At 51.7% G+C, this 17,734-nt stretch overlaps 1 protein-coding gene across 1 annotated transcript in view; it reads right to left on the bottom strand.

The window, feature by feature from the left end:
• Positions 1-17,246, bottom strand: part of LOC306918392 (phospholipid-transporting ATPase ABCA1-like) — a gene marked incomplete at its 3' end in the record, with an annotated part of 70,022 nt that extends 52,776 nt beyond the window's left edge. The window contains exon 1 of the mRNA XM_079531291.1: positions 17,162-17,246. Coding sequence (XP_079387417.1) covers positions 17,162-17,209 — 48 coding nt within the window. The remainder of the gene's footprint in view (positions 1-17,161) is intronic.
• Between the last annotated feature and the right edge of the window lie 488 nt (positions 17,247-17,734).

Below are 17,734 nucleotides of genomic sequence, written 5' to 3'. Positions count from 1 at the left end.
TGGAGGGGGGGCATTGGAGCGGTGCCTAACCGCTCCAATGCCCCCCCCTCCAGACATACAGGTCTGTTCATACTGGAGGGGGGGCATTGGAGCGGTGCCTAACCGCTCCAATGCCCCCCCTCCAGACATACAGGTCTGTTCATACTGGAGGGGGGGCATTGGAGCGGTGCCTAACCGCTCCAATGCCCCCCCTCCAGACATACAGGTCTGTTCATACTGGAGGGGGGGCATTGGAGCGGTGCCTAACCGCTCCAATGCCCCCCCTCCAGACATACAGGTCTGTTCATACTGGAGGGGGGGCATTGGAGCGGTGCCTAACCGCTCCAATGCCCCCCCTCCAGGCCATGTCTGTCCGTATCTGATATAAAAGCATGTGGTTGTGTTAACATCGTATTGGATGAGCTCAGCATATCTGTCCACTCTACACCCTGTTGACCAGCACACACACACACTTTACTCCAGTCATGACCCCCACACACACACACACACACACACACACACACACACACACACACACACACACACACACACACACACACACACACACACACACACACACACACACACACACACACACACACACACACACACACACACACACACACTTTACTCCGGGTCATAGCAGTGTGTTCATGGCAGTGTGTTCATGTGTTCATGGCAGTGTGTTCATGGCAGTGTGTTCATGGCAGTGTGTTCATGTGTTCATAGCAGTGTGTTCATAGCAGTGTGTTCATGTGTTCATAGCAGTGTGTTCATGTGTTCATAGCAGTGTGTTCATGGCAGTGTGTTCATGTGTTCATGGCAGTGTGTTCATAGCAGTGTGTTCATGTGTTCATAGCAGTGTGTTCATGTGTTCATGGCAGTGTGTTCATGTGTTCATGGCAGTGTGTTCATGTGTTCATGGCAGTGTGTTCATGGCAGTGTGTTCATGGCAGTGTGTTCATGGCAGTGTGTTCATGGCAGTGTGTTCATGTGTTCATGGCAGTGTGTTCATGTGTTCATGGCAGTGTGTTCATGTGTTCATGGCAGTGTGTTCATGTGTTCATGGCAGTGTGTTCATGGCAGTGTGTTCATGTGTTCATGGCAGTGTGTTCATGTGTTCATGGCAGTGTGTTCATGGCAGTGTGTTCATGTGTTCATGGCAGTGTGTTCATGTGTTCATGGCAGTGTGTTCATGTGTTCATGGCAGTGTGTTCAGGGCAGTGTGTTCATGGCAGTGTGTTCATGGCAGTGTGTTCATGTGTTCATGGCAGTGTGTTCATGGCAGTGTGTTCATGGCAGTGTGTTCATGGCAGTGTGTTCATGTGTTCATGGTAGTGTGTTCATGGCAGTGTGTTCATGGCAGTGTGTTCATGTGTTCATGTGTTCATAGCAGTGTGTTCATGTGTTCATGGCAGTGTGTTCATAGCAGTGTGTTCATGTGTTCATAGCAGTGTGTTCATGTGTTCATAGCAGTGTGTTCATGGCAGTGTGTTCATGTGTTCATAGCAGTGTGTTCATGTGTTCAGGGCAGTGTGTTCATGGCAGTGTGTTCATGTGTTCATGGTAGTGTGTTCATGTGTTCATGGCAGTGTGTTCATGTGTTCATGGTAGTGTGTTCATGTGTTCATGGCAGTGTGTTCATGGCAGTGTGTTCATGTGTTCATGGCAGTGTGTTCATGGCAGTGTGTTCATGGCAGTGTGTTCATGTGTTCATGGCAGTGTGTTCATGGCAGTGTGTTCATGGCAGTGTGTTCATGTGTTCATGGCAGTGTGTTCATGGCAGTGTGTTCATGGCAGTGTGTTCATAGCAGTGTGTTCATGTGTTCATGGTAGTGTGTTCATGGCAGTGTGTTCATGGCAGTGTGTTCATAGCAGTGTGTTCATGTGTTCATAGCAGTGTGTTCATGTGTTCATAGCAGTGTGTTCATGTGTTCATAGCAGTGTGTTCATGTGTTCATAGCAGTGTGTTCATGTGTTCATGGCAGTGTGTTCATGGCAGTGTGTTCATGTGTTCATGGTAGTGTGTTCATGGCAGTGTGTTCATGTGTTCATGGTAGTGTGTTCATGGCAGTGTGTTCATAGCAGTGTGTTCATGTGTTCATGGTAGTGTGTTCATGGCAGTGTGTTCATGGCAGTGTGTTCATAGCAGTGTGTTCATGTGTTCATAGCAGTGTGTTCATGTGTTCATAGCAGTGTGTTAATGTGTTCATGGCAGTGTGTTCATGTGTTCATGGCAGTGTGTTCATGGCAGTGTGTTCATGTGTTCATGGCAGTGTGTTCATGTGTTCATGGCAGTGTGTTCATGTGTTCATGGCAGTGTGTTCATGTGTTCATGGCAGTGTGTTCATGTGTTCATAGCAGTGTGTTCATGGCAGTGTGTTCATGTGTTCATGGCAGTGTGTTCATGTGTTCATGGCAGTGTGTTCATGTGTTCATGGCAGTGTGTTCATGTGTTCATAGCAGTGTGTTCATGGCAGTGTGTTCATGTGTTCATGGCAGTGTGTTCATGGCAGTGTGTTCATGTGTTCATAGCAGTGTGTTCATGGCAGTGTGTTCATGGCAGTGTGTTCATGTGTTCATGGCAGTGTGTTCATAGCAGTGTGTTCATGGCAGTGTGTTCATGTGTTCATGGCAGTGTGTTCATAGCAGTGTGTTCATGGCAGTGTGTTCATGTGTTCATGGCAGTGTGTTCATGTGTTCATGGCAGTGTGTTCATGGCAGTGTGTTCATGGCAGTGTGTTCATGTGTTCATAGCAGTGTGTTCATGGCAGTGTGTTCATGTGTTCATGGCAGTGTGTTCATGTGTTCATGGCAGTGTGTTCATGTGTTCATGGCAGTGTGTTCATGTGTTCATAGCAGTGTGTTCATGTGTTCATGGCAGTGTGTTCATGTGTTCATAGCAGTGTGTTCATGGCAGTGTGTTCATGGCAGTGTGTTCATGTGTTCATAGCAGTGTGTTCATGGCAGTGTGTTCATGGCAGTGTGTTCATGTGTTCATGGCAGTGTGTTCATGGCAGTGTGTTCATGGCAGTGTGTTCATGGCAGTGTGTTCATGTGTTCATAGCAGTGTGTTCATGGCAGTGTGTTCATGTGTTCATGGCAGTGTGTTCATGGCAGTGTGTTCATGGCAGTGTGTTCATGTGTTCATAGCAGTGTGTTCATGGCAGTGTGTTCATGTGTTCATAGCAGTGTGTTCATGGCAGTGTGTTCATAGCAGTGTGTTCATGTGTTCATAGCAGTGTGTTCATGTGTTCATGGCAGTGTGTTCATGGCAGTGTGTTCATAGCAGTGTGTTCATGGTAGTGTGTTCATAGCAGTGTGTTCATGTGTTCATGGCAGTGTGTTCATGTGTTCATGGCAGTGTGTTCATGTGTTCATGGCAGTGTGTTCATAGCAGTGTGTTCATGTGTTCATGGCAGTGTGTTCATGTGTTCATGGCAGTGTGTTCATGGCAGTGTGTTCATGTGTTCATAGCAGTGTGTTCATGGCAGTGTGTTCATAGCAGTGTGTTCATGGCAGTGTGTTCATGTGTTCATAGCAGTGTGTTCATGTGTTCATGGCAGTGTGTTCATGGCAGTGTGTTCATGTGTTCATGGCAGTGTGTTCATGGCAGTGTGTTCATGTGTTCATGGCAGTGTGTTCATGGCAGTGTGTTCATAGCAGTGTGTTCATGTGTTCATAGCAGTGTGTTCATGTGTTCATGGCAGTGTGTTCATGGCAGTGTGTTCATGTGTTCATGGCAGTGTGTTCATGTGTTCATGGCAGTGTGTTCATGGCAGTGTGTTCATGTGTTCATGGCAGTGTGTTCATGTGTTCATGGCAGTGTGTTCATGGCAGTGTGTTCATGTGTTCATGGCAGTGTGTTCATGTGTTCATGGCAGTGTGTTCATGGCAGTGTGTTCATGGCAGTGTGTTCATGGCAGTGTGTTCATGTGTTCATAGCAGTGTGTTCATGTGTTCATGGCAGTGTGTTCATGGCAGTGTGTTCATGGCAGTGTGTTCATGTGTTCATGGCAGTGTGTTCATGTGTTCATGGCAGTGTGTTCAGGGCAGTGTGTTCATGTGTTCATGGCAGTGTGTTCATGTGTTCATGGCAGTGTGTTCATGGCAGTGTGTTCATGTGTTCATGGCAGTGTGTTCATGTGTTCATGGCAGTGTGTTCATGGCAGTGTGTTCATGGCAGTGTGTTCATGGCAGTGTGTTCATGTGTTCATGGCAGTGTGTTCATGGCAGTGTGTTCATGGCAGTGTGTTCATGTGTTCATGGCAGTGTGTTCATGGCAGTGTGTTCATGGCAGTGTGTTCATGTGTTCAGGGCAGTGTGTTCATGGCAGTGTGTTCATGGCAGTGTGTTCATGTGTTCATGGCAGTGTGTTCATGTGTTCATGGCAGTGTGTTCATGTGTTCATGGCAGTGTGTTCATGGCAGTGTGTTCATGTGTTCATGGCAGTGTGTTCATGTGTTCATGGCAGTGTGTTCATGGCAGTGTGTTCATGTGTTCATGGCAGTGTGTTCATGTGTTCATGGCAGTGTGTTCATGTGTTCATGGCAGTGTGTTCAGGGCAGTGTGTTCATGGCAGTGTGTTCATGGCAGTGTGTTCATGTGTTCATGGTAGTGTGTTCATGGCAGTGTGTTCATGGCAGTGTGTTCATGGCAGTGTGTTCATGTGTTCATGGTAGTGTGTTCATGGCAGTGTGTTCATGGCAGTGTGTTCATGTGTTCATGGCAGTGTGTTCATGTGTTCATGGCAGTGTGTTCATGGCAGTGTGTTCATGTGTTCATGGTAGTGTGTTCATGGCAGTGTGTTCATGGCAGTGTGTTCATGGCAGTGTGTTCATGTGTTCATGGTAGTGTGTTCATGGCAGTGTGTTCATGGCAGTGTGTTCATGTGTTCATGGCAGTGTGTTCATGTGTTCATGGCAGTGTGTTCATGGCAGTGTGTTCATGTGTTCATGGCAGTGTGTTCATGGCAGTGTGTTCATGTGTTCATGGCAGTGTGTTCATGGCAGTGTGTTCATGTGTTCAGGGCAGTGTGTTCATGGCAGTGTGTTCATGGCAGTGTGTTCATGTGTTCATGGCAGTGTGTTCATGGTAGTGTGTTCATGGCAGTGTGTTCATGTGTTCATGTGTTCATGGCAGTGTGTTCATGGTAGTGTGTTCATGGCAGTGTGTTCATGTGTTCAGGGCAGTGTGTTCATGGCAGTGTGTTCATGGCAGTGTGTTCATGTGTTCAGGGCAGTGTGTTCATGGCAGTGTGTTCATGTGTTCATAGCAGTGTGTTCATGTGTTCATAGCAGTGTGTTCATGTGTTCATGGCAGTGTGTTCATGTGTTCATAGCAGTGTGTTCATGTGTTCATAGCAGTGTGTTCATGTGTTCATAGCAGTGTGTTCATGTGTTCATAGCAGTGTGTTCATGTGTTCATGGCAGTGTGTTCATGGTAGTGTGTTCATGGCAGTGTGTTCATGTGTTCAGGGCAGTGTGTTCATGGCAGTGTGTTCATGGCAGTGTGTTCATGTGTTCAGGGCAGTGTGTTCATGGCAGTGTGTTCATGGCAGTGTGTTCATGGCAGTGTGTTCATGTGTTCATGGCAGTGTGTTCATGGCAGTGTGTTCATGGCAGTGTGTTCATGTGTTCATGGCAGTGTGTTCATGGCAGTGTGTTCATGTGTTCAGGGCAGTGTGTTCATGTGTTCATGGCAGTGTGTTCATGTGTTCATGGCAGTGTGTTCATGTGTTCATGGCAGTGTGTTCATGGCAGTGTGTTCATGGCAGTGTGTTCATGTGTTCATGGCAGTGTGTTCATGGCAGTGTGTTCATGGCAGTGTGTTCATGTGTTCATGGCAGTGTGTTCATGGCAGTGTGTTCATGTGTTCAGGGCAGTGTGTTCATGGCAGTGTGTTCATGGCAGTGTGTTCATGTGTTCATGGCAGTGTGTTCATGGCAGTGTGTTCATGTGTTCATGGCAGTGTGTTCATGTGTTCATGGCAGTGTGTTCATGGCAGTGTGTTCATGTGTTCAGGGCAGTGTGTTCATGGCAGTGTGTTCATGGCAGTGTGTTCATGTGTTCATGGCAGTGTGTTCATGGCAGTGTGTTCATGTGTTCATGGCAGTGTGTTCATGGCAGTGTGTTCATGTGTTCATGGCAGTGTGTTCATGGCAGTGTGTTCATGGCAGTGTGTTCATGGCAGTGTGTTCATGTGTTCATGGCAGTGTGTTCATGGCAGTGTGTTCATGGCAGTGTGTTCATGTGTTCATGGCAGTGTGTTCATGTGTTCATGGCAGTGTGTTCATGGCAGTGTGTTCATGGCAGTGTGTTCATGTGTTCATAGCAGTGTGTTCATGTGTTCATGGCAGTGTGTTCATGTGTTCATGGCAGTGTGTTCATGGCAGTGTGTTCATGTGTTCATGGCAGTGTGTTCATGGCAGTGTGTTCATGGCAGTGTGTTCATGGCAGTGTGTTCATGGCAGTGTGTTCAGGGCAGTGTGTTCATGGCAGTGTGTTCATGGCAGTGTGTTCATGTGTTCATGGCAGTGTGTTCATGGCAGTGTGTTCATGGCAGTGTGTTCATGTGTTCATGGCAGTGTGTTCATGTGTTCATGGCAGTGTGTTCATGGCAGTGTGTTCATGTGTTCATGGCAGTGTGTTCATGGCAGTGTGTTCATGGCAGTGTGTTCATGGCAGTGTGTTCATGGCAGTGTGTTCATGTGTTCATGGCAGTGTGTTCATGGCAGTGTGTTCATGTGTTCATGGCAGTGTGTTCATGGCAGTGTGTTCATGGCAGTGTGTTCATGTGTTCATGGCAGTGTGTTCATGGCAGTGTGTTCATGTGTTCATGGCAGTGTGTTCATGGCAGTGTGTTCATGTGTTCATGGCAGTGTGTTCATGGCAGTGTGTTCATGTGTTCATGGCAGTGTGTTCATGTGTTCATGGCAGTGTGTTCATGGCAGTGTGTTCATGTGTTCATGTGTTCATGTGTTCATGTGTTCATGTGTTCATGGCAGTGTGTTCATGGCAGTGTGTTCATGGCAGTGTGTTCATGGCAGTGTGTTCATGGCAGTGTGTTCATGTGTTCATGGCAGTGTGTTCATGTGTTCATGTGTTCATGTGTTCATGTGTTCATGTGTTCATGGCAGTGTGTTCATGGCAGTGTGTTCATGGCAGTGTGTTCATGGCAGTGTGTTCATGGCAGTGTGTTCATGTGTTCATGGCAGTGTGTTCATGGCAGTGTGTTCATGTGTTCATGGCAGTGTGTTCATGGCAGTGTGTTCATGTGTTCATGGCAGTGTGTTCATGGCAGTGTGTTCATGGCAGTGTGTTCATGTGTTCAGGGCAGTGTGTTCATGGCAGTGTGTTCATGGCAGTGTGTTCATGGCAGTGTGTTCATGTGTTCATGACAGTGTGTGATCACGGAGCCTCAAAGATAAGCAAATTAAAACGGTAACGTTCCCAAAGTTCAATGCAAAACACAATTCAATCGTTAATCGTAATTATCCATGTGACAATTAATCACCAATTAATCACCAATTAATCATCAATTAATCACCAACTTAAAATTCGAACCACTTGCCGTAGTACTTATGTAACTTAGCATAGCATTTTATGTAGACATAGCACTATATAGTACTGTACACATACTGTAGACATACTGTACTCATACTTCCATTATATAGATACTACACGGTTACGTTCTTAACCCATTTTGGTGTTAGCATTATGTTATGCTTTAGCTATTGAAAAATAGCAGACCTACAAGCTCATAGCGCGCCACCGAGTGGCGCGCTACGAGCTTGTAGGTCTGCTATTTTTGAAAAATCGAAGAACGACTGACATAGAAACATGGCTTTTTCAGAAAACTGTCAGGATGTAGAAGAACATTTTTAGAATCTGAACTCAGGTCAAAATGGGTTAAGCTTACGTATGATTCATGATGACTATGTATGTGATGTATTGCCATGCTGTTGTTCTTGCTTAATGTAAATCGCTCTGGATTAAGAGCGTCTGATAAATGCCTACATTGTAAATGCTATGACAGCTCTGGAGCACAGAGAGGTGGGAGAGGACTGGAGCACAGAGAGGTGGGAGATGGCTGGAGCACAGAGAGGTGGGAGAGGACTGGAGCGCAGATAGGTGGGAGATGACTGGAGCACAGAGAGGTGGGAGAGGACTGGAGCGCAGAGAGGTGGGAGATGGCTGGAGCACAGAGAGGTGGGAGATGACTGGAGCACAGAGAGGTAGGAGATGACTGGAGCACAGAGGTGGGAGATGACTGGAGCACAGAGAGGTAGGAGATGGCTGGAGCACAGAGAGGTGGGAGATGACTGGAGCACAGAGAGGTAGGAGATGACTGGAGCACAGAGAGGTGGGAGATGACTGGAGCACAGAGAGGTGGGAGATGACTGGAGCACAGAGAGGTAGGAGATGACTGGAGCACAGAGAGGTGGGAGAGGACTGGAGCACAGAGAGGTGGGAGATGACTGGACCACAGAGAGGTGGGAGATGACTGGAGCACAGAGAGGTGGGAGATGACTGGAGCGCAGAGAGGTGGGAGATGACTGGAGCACAGAGAGGTGGGAGAGGACTGGAGCACAGAGAGGTGGGAGAGGACTGGAGCACAGAGAGGTGGGAGATGACTGGAGCACAGAGAGGTGGGAGAGGACTGGAGCACAGAGAGGTGGGAGATGACTGGAGCACAGAGAGGTGGGAGAGGACTGGAGCACAGAGAGGTGGGAGATGACTGGAGCAAAGGGCAGAGACCAGAATAGAAGCGGTTTTAACATCACCAACCTGTGGTTTCACCGGCTCAGCGAAATGTCGTCAAAAAACCCACGACATTTTGTGCAACAGAACGAGGTGAGAGGTCAGGGAGTCACTCACGACCAACATGAAGTGGGATGAATGTCCTTCCAACAGGTTCCACCAGAGGGCAGTGTGTCACACAGTGCCACCCACATGTGGAATATGTCCTTCCAAGAAGTGACAACAGAACAAAGAAAACTGGCTTTCCTTCCCTTCTAAAGCAGTGGTTCCCAAAGTGGGGTCCGGGGACCCCCAGGGGTCCCTGAGGGACTTCCAGGGGGTCCCCCAGCTAAATGATAGTTTGGAACCAAATGGACCTTTATGGGTCTGTAACTCAGAGAGTGTACAAATGGAACCAAACGGACTCTCAGAGTTAAATTAACATAGATTTTACAATATAAATTGGTGGTCCCAGAGATAGAAATGTCATTAAATGGGGGTCCTTGAAATTAAACGGGTTGAGAATCACTGCTAGAACCGAAAAAACTTCTTATGGGGGGTCCCTGGCATATCTCTTCAAATGGGGGTCCCGCGGGCTGGTGTCAATGTGGGGGTCCTTGACATGACATGGAAACCACTGTTCTAAAGCACCATGAAAACATGTGCAACTGGACAGGTCTTCTAGTGGGACTTGATCCATGGTCTGCCCCGGGGTCTCCTCCCAGTGGGACTGGGTCTCCTCCCAGTGGGACTTGATCCATGGTCTGCCCCGGGGTCTCCTCCCAGTGGGACTTGATCCATGGTCTGCCCCGGGGTCTCCTCCCAGTGGGACTGGGTCTCCTCCCAGTGGGACTTGATCCATGGTCTGCCCCGGGGTCTCCTCCCAGTGGGACTTGATCCATGGTCTGCCCCGGGGTCTCCTCCCAGTGGGACTTGATCCATGGTCTGCCCCGGGGTCTCCTCCCAGTGGGACTGGGTCTCCTCCCAGTGGGACTTGATCCATGGTCTGCCCCGGGGTCTCCTCCCAGTGGGACGTGGTCCATGGTCTGCCCCGGGGTCTCCTCCCAGTGGGACGTGGTCCATGGTCTGCCCCGGGGTCTCCTCCCAGTGGGACGTGGTCCATGGTCTGCCCCGGGGTCTCCTCCCAGTGGGACGTGGTCCATGGTCTGCCCCGGGGTCTCCTCCCAGTGGGACGTGGTCCTTGGTCTGCCACGGGGTCTCCTCCCAGTGGGACTTGATCCATGGTCTGCCCCGGGGTCTCCTCCCAGTGGGACGTGGTCCTTGGTCTGCCCCCCGGGGTCTCCTCCCAGTGGGACGTGGTCCTTGGTCTGCCCCGGGGTCTCCTCCCAGTGGGACGTGGTCCTTGGTCTGCCCCGGGGTCTCCTCCCAGTGGGACTTGATCCATGGTCTGCCTCGGGGTCTCCTCCCAGTGGGACGTGGTCCTTGGTCTGCCTCGGGGTCTCCTCCCAGTGGGACGTGATCCTTGGTCTGCCCCGGGGTCTCCTCCCAGTGGGACTTGATCCTTGGTCTGCCTCGGGGTCTCCTCCCAGTGGGACGTGGTCCTTGGTCTGCCTCGGGGTCTCCTCCCAGTGGGACGTGGTCCTTGGTCTGCCCCCCGGGGTCTCCTCCCAGTGGGACGTGGTCCTTGGTCTGCCCCCCGGGGGTCTCCTCCCAGTGGGACGTGGTCCTTGGTCTGCCCCCCGGGGGTCTCCTCCCAGTGGGACTTGATCCATGGTCTGCCTCGGGGTCTCCTCCCAGTGGGACGTGGTCCTTGGTCTGCCCCGGGGTCTCCTCCCAGTGGGACGTGATCCATGGTCTGCCCCGGGGTCTCCTCCCAGTGGGACGTGGTCCTTGGTCTGCCCCGGGGTCTCCTCCCAGTGGGACTTGATCCATGGTCTGCCTCGGGGTCTCCTCCCAGTGGGACTTGATCCATGGTCTGCCCTGGGGTCTCCTCCCAGTGGGACTTGATCCATGGTCTGCCCCGGGGTCTCCTCCCAGTGGGACTGGGTCTCCTCCCAGTGGGACTTGATCCATGGTCTGCCCCGGGGTCTCCTCCCAGTGGGACTTGATCCATGGTCTGCCTCGGGGTCTCCTCCCAGTGGGACGTGGTCCATGGTCTGCCCCGGGGTCTCCTCCCAGTGGGACGTGGTCCATGGTCTGCCCCGGGGTCTCCTCCCAGTGGGACGTGGTCCATGGTCTGCCCCGGGGTCTCCTCCCAGTGGGACGTGGTCCATGGTCTGCCCCGGGGTCTCCTCCCAGTGGGACGTGGTCCTTGGTCTGCCTCGGGGTCTCCTCCCAGTGGGACTTGATCCATGGTCTGCCCCGGGGTCTCCTCCCAGTGGGACGTGGTCCTTGGTCTGCCCCCCGGGGTCTCCTCCCAGTGGGACGTGGTCCATGGTCTGCCCCGGGGTCTCCTCCCAGTGGGACTGGGTCTCCTCCCAGTGGGACTTGATCCATGGTCTGCCCCGGGGTCTCCTCCCAGTGGGACTTGATCCATGGTCTGCCTCGGGGTCTCCTCCCAGTGGGACGTGGTCCATGGTCTGCCCCGGGGTCTCCTCCCAGTGGGACGTGGTCCATGGTCTGCCCCGGGGTCTCCTCCCAGTGGGACGTGGTCCATGGTCTGCCCCGGGGTCTCCTCCCAGTGGGACGTGGTCCATGGTCTGCCCCGGGGTCTCCTCCCAGTGGGACGTGGTCCTTGGTCTGCCTCGGGGTCTCCTCCCAGTGGGACTTGATCCATGGTCTGCCCCGGGGTCTCCTCCCAGTGGGACGTGGTCCTTGGTCTGCCCCCCGGGGTCTCCTCCCAGTGGGACGTGGTCCTTGGTCTGCCCCGGGGTCTCCTCCCAGTGGGACGTGGTCCTTGGTCTGCCCCGGGGTCTCCTCCCAGTGGGACTTGATCCATGGTCTGCCTCGGGGTCTCCTCCCAGTGGGACGTGGTCCTTGGTCTGCCTCGGGGTCTCCTCCCAGTGGGACGTGATCCTTGGTCTGCCCCGGGGTCTCCTCCCAGTGGGACTTGATCCTTGGTCTGCCTCGGGGTCTCCTCCCAGTGGGACGTGGTCCTTGGTCTGCCTCGGGGTCTCCTCCCAGTGGGACGTGGTCCTTGGTCTGCCCCGGGGTCTCCTCCCAGTGGGACGTGGTCCTTGGTCTGCCCCCCGGGGGTCTCCTCCCAGTGGGACGTGGTCCTTGGTCTGCCCCCCGGGGGTCTCCTCCCAGTGGGACTTGATCCATGGTCTGCCTCGGGGTCTCCTCCCAGTGGGACGTGGTCCTTGGTCTGCCCCGGGGTCTCCTCCCAGTGGGACGTGATCCATGGTCTGCCCCGGGGTCTCCTCCCAGTGGGACGTGGTCCTTGGTCTGCCCCGGGGTCTCCTCCCAGTGGGACTTGATCCATGGTCTGCCTCGGGTCTCCTCCCAGTGGGACTTGATCCATGGTCTGCCCTGGGGTCTCCTCCCAGTGGGACTTGATCCATGGTCTGCCTCGGGGTCTCCTCCAAGTGGGACTTGATCCATGGTCTGCCTCGGGGTCTCCTCCCAGTGGGACGTGGTCCTTGGTCTGCCCCGGGGTCTCCTCCCAGTGGGACGTGGTCCATGGTCTGCCCCGGGGTCTCCTCCCAGTGGGACGTGGTCCTTGGTCTGCCCCGGGGTCTCCTCCCAGTGGGACGTGGTCCTTGGTCTGCCCCGGGGTCTCCTCCCAGTGGGACGTGGTCCTTGGTCTGCCCCGGGGTCTCCTCCCAGTGGGACGTGGTCCTTGGTCTGCCTCGGGGTCTCCTCCCAGTGGGACTTTATCCATGGTCTGCCTCGGGGTCTCCTCCCAGTGGGACGTGATCCTTGGTCTGCCCCCCGGGGGTCTCCTCCCAGTGGGACGTGGTCCTTGGTCTGCCCCCCGGGGATCTCCTCCCAGTGGGACGTGGTCCTTGGTCTGCCCCGGGGTCTCCTCCCAGTGGGACGTGGTCCTTGGTCTGCCCCGGGGTCTCCTCCCAGTGGGACGTGGTCCATGGTCTGCCCCGGGGTCTCCTCCCAGTGGGACGTGGTCCATGGTCTGCCCCGGGGTCTCCTCCCAGTGGGACGTGGTCCTTGGTCTGCCCCGGGGTCTCCTCCCAGTGGGACGTGGTCCTTGGTCTGCCCCGGGGTCTCCTCCCAGTGGGACGTGGTCCATGGTCTGCCCCGGGGTCTCCTCCCAGTGGGACGTGGTCCTTGGTCTGCCCCGGGGTCTCCTCCCAGTGGGAACTGGTCCTTGGTCTGCCTCGGGGTCTCCACCCAGTGGGACGGGGTCTCCTCCCAGTGGGACGTGGTCCTTGGTCTGCCCCGGGGTCTCCTCCCAGTGGGACTTGATCCATGGTCTGCCCCGGGGTCTCCTCCCAGTGGGACGTGGTCCTTGGTCTGCCCCGGGGTCTCCTCCCAGTGGGACGTGGTCCTTGGTCTGCCCCGGGGTCTCCTCCCAGTGGGACGTGGTCCTTGGTCTGCCCCGGGGTGTCCTAACCAGATGCCCAAACCACCTCAGCTGGCTCCTTTCCAGGAGAAGAAACAGCGACTCTACTCCGAGTCTCGCACGCACGCACGCACGCACGCACGCACGCACGCACGCACGCACGCACGCACGCAGCCAAGTCCTCCGCCATGCCAGGGAAACCCAGCCGGACACACAGAGCCAGCCTTACAGCCTCTGCCAAATAGCACACTGTGTCTGTCTAGTCTCATTCCTTACCAGAGGGAGAGGTGTGTTTGTGTATGTATGTGTGTGTGTGTGTGTGTGTGTATGTGTATGTGTATGTGTATGTGTGTGTGTGTGTGTGTTTTCAGCTGGAACAGCTTAGATGCAGCAGTTTGTTCAGAGACAAATAAAGAGACATGTGTCCTCCATGACAGAGAGAAGCTCAGTGGACAGTACAGAGTACAGAGTGGAGGCTAAAGGAACAGCGTCTAACATTCCAGTAACGACCTTAGAGAGAGCTTTGACCTGACATGAACCCACACTGCCCCAGGTAGACATGGTTTGACCTCTGACCCCACACTGCCCCAGGTAGAGATTGTTTGACCTCTGACCCCACACTGCCCCAGGTCGAGATGGTTTGACCCGACATGAACCAGCACCATTCACGACCTAATCAAAACTAAGAATTCAGCTGCTCGGTTTTCCCAGAGCGCAGCAAACTCGGTGGCTAGGTCCATTTGGTTCCATTTGTACACTCTCAGAGTTACAGACCCGTAAGGGTCCATTTGGTTCCATTTGTACACTCTCAGAGTTACAGACCCGTAAGGGTCCGTTTGGTTCCATTTGTACACTCTCAGAGTTACAGACCCATAAGGGTCCATTTGGTTCCATTTGTACACTCTCAGAGTTACAGACCCGTAAGGGTCCGTTTGGTTCCATTTGTACACTCTCAGAGTTACAGACCCATAAGGGTCCGTTTGGTTCCATTTGTACACTCTCAGAGTTACAGACCCGTAAGGGTCCGTTTGGTTCCATTTGTACACTCTCAGAGTTACAGACCCGTAAGGGTCCGTTTGGTTCCATTTGTACACTCTCAGAGTTACAGACCCGTAAGGGTCCGTTTGGTTCCATTTGTACACTCTCAGAGTTACAGACCCGTAAGGGTCCGTTTGGTTCCATTTGTACACTCTCAGAGTTACAGACCCGTAAGGGTCCATTTGGTTCCATTTGTACACTCTCAGAGTTACAGACCCGTAAGGGTCCGTTTGGTTCCATTTGTACACACTCAGAGTTACAGACCCGTAAGGGTCCGTTTGGTTCCATTTGTACACACTCAAGAGTTACGGACCCGTAAGGGTCCGTTTGGTTCCATTTGTACACTCTCAGAGTTACGGACCCGTAAGGGTCCGTTTGGTTCCATTTGAGTTACAGACCCGTAAGGGTCCATTTGGTTCCATTTGTACACTCTCAGAGTTACAGACCCGCAAGGGTCCATTTGGTTCCATTTGTACACTCTCAGAGTTACAGACCCGTAAGGGTCCATTTGGTTCCATTTGTACACTCTCAGAGTTACAGACCCGTAAGGGTCCATTTGGTTCCATTTGTACACTCTCAGAGTTACAGACCCGTAAGGGTCCATTTGGTTCCATTTGTACACTCTCAGAGTTACAGACCCGTAAGGGTCCATTTGGTTCCATTTGTACACTCTCAGAGTTACAGACCCGTAAGGGTCCATTTGGGTCCATGTGTTACACTCTCAGAGTTACAGACCCGTAAGGGTCCATTTGGTTCCATTTGTACACTCTCAGAGTTACAGACCTATAAGGGTCCATTTGGGTCCATGTGTTACACTCTCAGAGTTACAGACCCATAAGGGTCCATTTGGGTCCATGTGTTACACTCTCAGAGTTACAGACCTATAAGGGTCCATTTGGGTCCATGTGTTACACTCTGAGTTACAGACCTATAAGGGTCCATTTGGGTCCATGTGTTACACTCTCAGAGTTACAGACCCGTAAGGGTCCGTTTGGTTCCATTTGTACACTCTCAAAGAGTTACAGACCCGTAAGGGTCCGTTTGGTTCCATTTGTACACTCTCAGAGTTACAGACCTGTAAGGGTCCATTTGGTTCCATTTGTACACTCTCAGAGTTACAGACCCGTAAGGGTCCGTTTGGTTCCATTTGTACACACTCAGAGTTACAGACCCGTAAGGGTCCGTTTGGTTCCATTTGTACACACTCAGAGTTACGGACCCGTAAGGGTCCGTTTGGTTCCATTTGAGTTACAGACCCGTAAGGGTCCATTTGGTTCCATTTGTACACTCTCAGAGTTACAGACCCGCAAGGGTCCATTTGGTTCCATTTGTACACTCTCAGAGTTACAGACCCGTAAGGGTCCATTTGGTTCCATTTGTACACTCTCAGAGTTACAGACCCGTAAGGGTCCATTTGGTTCCATTTGTACACTCTCAGAGTTACAGACCCGTAAGGGTCCATTTGGTTCCATTTGTACACTCTCAGAGTTACAGACCCGTAAGGGTCCATTTGGTTCCATTTGTACACTCTCAGAGTTACAGACCCGTAAGGGTCCATTTGGGTCCATGTGTTACACTCTCAGAGTTACAGACCCGTAAGGGTCCATTTGGTTCCATTTGTACACTCTCAGAGTTACAGACCTATAAGGGTCCATTTGGGTCCATGTGTTACACTCTGAGTTACAGACCTATAAGGGTCCATTTGGGTCCATGTGTTACACTCTCAGAGTTACAGACCCATAAGGGTCCATTTGGGTCCATGTGTTACACTCTCAGAGTTACAGACCTATAATGGGTCCATGTGTTACACTCTCAGAGTTACAGACCTATAAGGGTCCATGTGTTACACTCTCAGAGTTACAGACCCGTAAGGGTCCATTTGGTTCCATTTGTACACTCTCAGAGTTACAGACCCGTAAGGGTCCATTTGGGTCCATGTGTTACACTCTCAGAGTTACAGACCCGTAAGGGTCCATTTGGTTCCATTTGTACACTCTCAGAGTTACAGACCTATAAGGGTCCATTTGGGTCCATGTGTTACACTCTCAGAGTTACAGACCTATAAGGGTCCATTTGGGTCCATGTGTTACACTCTCAGAGTTACAGACCCATAAGGGTCCATTTGGGTCCATGTGTTACACTCTCAGAGTTACAGACCCATAAGGGTCCATTTGGGTCCATGTGTTACACTCTCAGAGTTACAGACCTATAAGGGTCCATTTGGGTCCATGTGTTACACTCTGAGTTACAGACCTATAAGGGTCCATTTGGGTCCATGTGTTACACTCTCAGAGTTACAGACCCATAAGGGTCCATTTGGGTCCATGTGTTACACTCTCAGAGTTACAGACCTATAATGGGTCCATGTGTTACACTCTCAGAGTTACAGACCTATAAGGGTCCATGTGTTACACTCTCAGAGTTACAGACCTATAATGGGTCCATTTGGAACCCACTCAAGGAACCATGAGGGTCCCTGGATCACACCTTTGAGAGCCACTACTTTAAATAAATACATAACTATTTATAGAGCATATTTGATCAAATTTAGGACCATAACTTTTTTGTTATAGATTATTTTGACATCTGAATTTAATTCAAACAGAACCACGCACGCACGACACATGCACGTTCACGTGCACATGCACGCATGTGTCCTCTTTTTGGTAATTCAGAATATGGTATATGCCCAGTGTGGTTTAACGTGATTATTGCCACTTCAGTGATGCTTGCGGAACTCGACTACGTCTCTAACAATTAGGAATAGAAAAGTGTAAACAAACACAATTCCAATGACTTCCAGTCAGGTATTAATTAATTGTTCAGCTTTTGCCACAATCTTTTTTCAGTGCATGTATAAGGGTGCATCTGTGCATGCGTCCGTGCGTGCACGTGTCTGCGCGTGTCTGTGTGTGCGCGCTCGTGTGTGCGAGCCGTCCATGCGTGTATGTGTGTGTGCGTGCGCGTGCCGTGCACGTACCTCCACGGCCAGTAATCCCAGGCTGTCCAGAAGCTTGTCGACTGCCATGGCGACCCGTCTGACGGCCTCTGGGTCCGACCGCACGTCTTTCTGCAGGGAGGAGGGAGGGAAAGGGTTAATGTAATTATTAACAGATCATTACTCGTTAGAGAAATGCATTAACCCCTTCTGGTGTTTTAAGCATTATGTTGTACTTTAGCTGTTGAAAAACAGCAGATCTACAAGCTCGTAGCGCGGCACCGAGTGCCGCGCTACGAGCTTGTAGATCTGCTATTTTTGAAAGATTGTGAAATGTGCCTCAAATCTTTGAATATATATTCTTTCAGAGAGAACGTTTTTAACTCAAATCTTTGCTTCTGGGGGGTCCCTGGAACAACATATTTTCAGATGGGGGTCGGCGGCCAATTACAGATAATTCAGGGGGTCCTTGACATGACATATTGAGCACCACTGATACAGAAACATGAGGTCAGGATGTAGAAGACGTCAGGCCTACATGGGTTAACTTTCTACTGCATGCCAAGCGTTGGGGTCCCGGGGGCGGGGCAGACATGTACAGTCATTTCTCTTCTG

This window comes from Electrona antarctica (genome assembly GCF_951216825.1).
Source record: "Electrona antarctica genome assembly, contig: scaffold_49, whole genome shotgun sequence".
NCBI lineage: Eukaryota > Metazoa > Chordata > Actinopteri > Myctophiformes > Myctophidae > Electrona > Electrona antarctica.
This window is presented reverse-complemented; position numbering and strand designations above follow the sequence as displayed.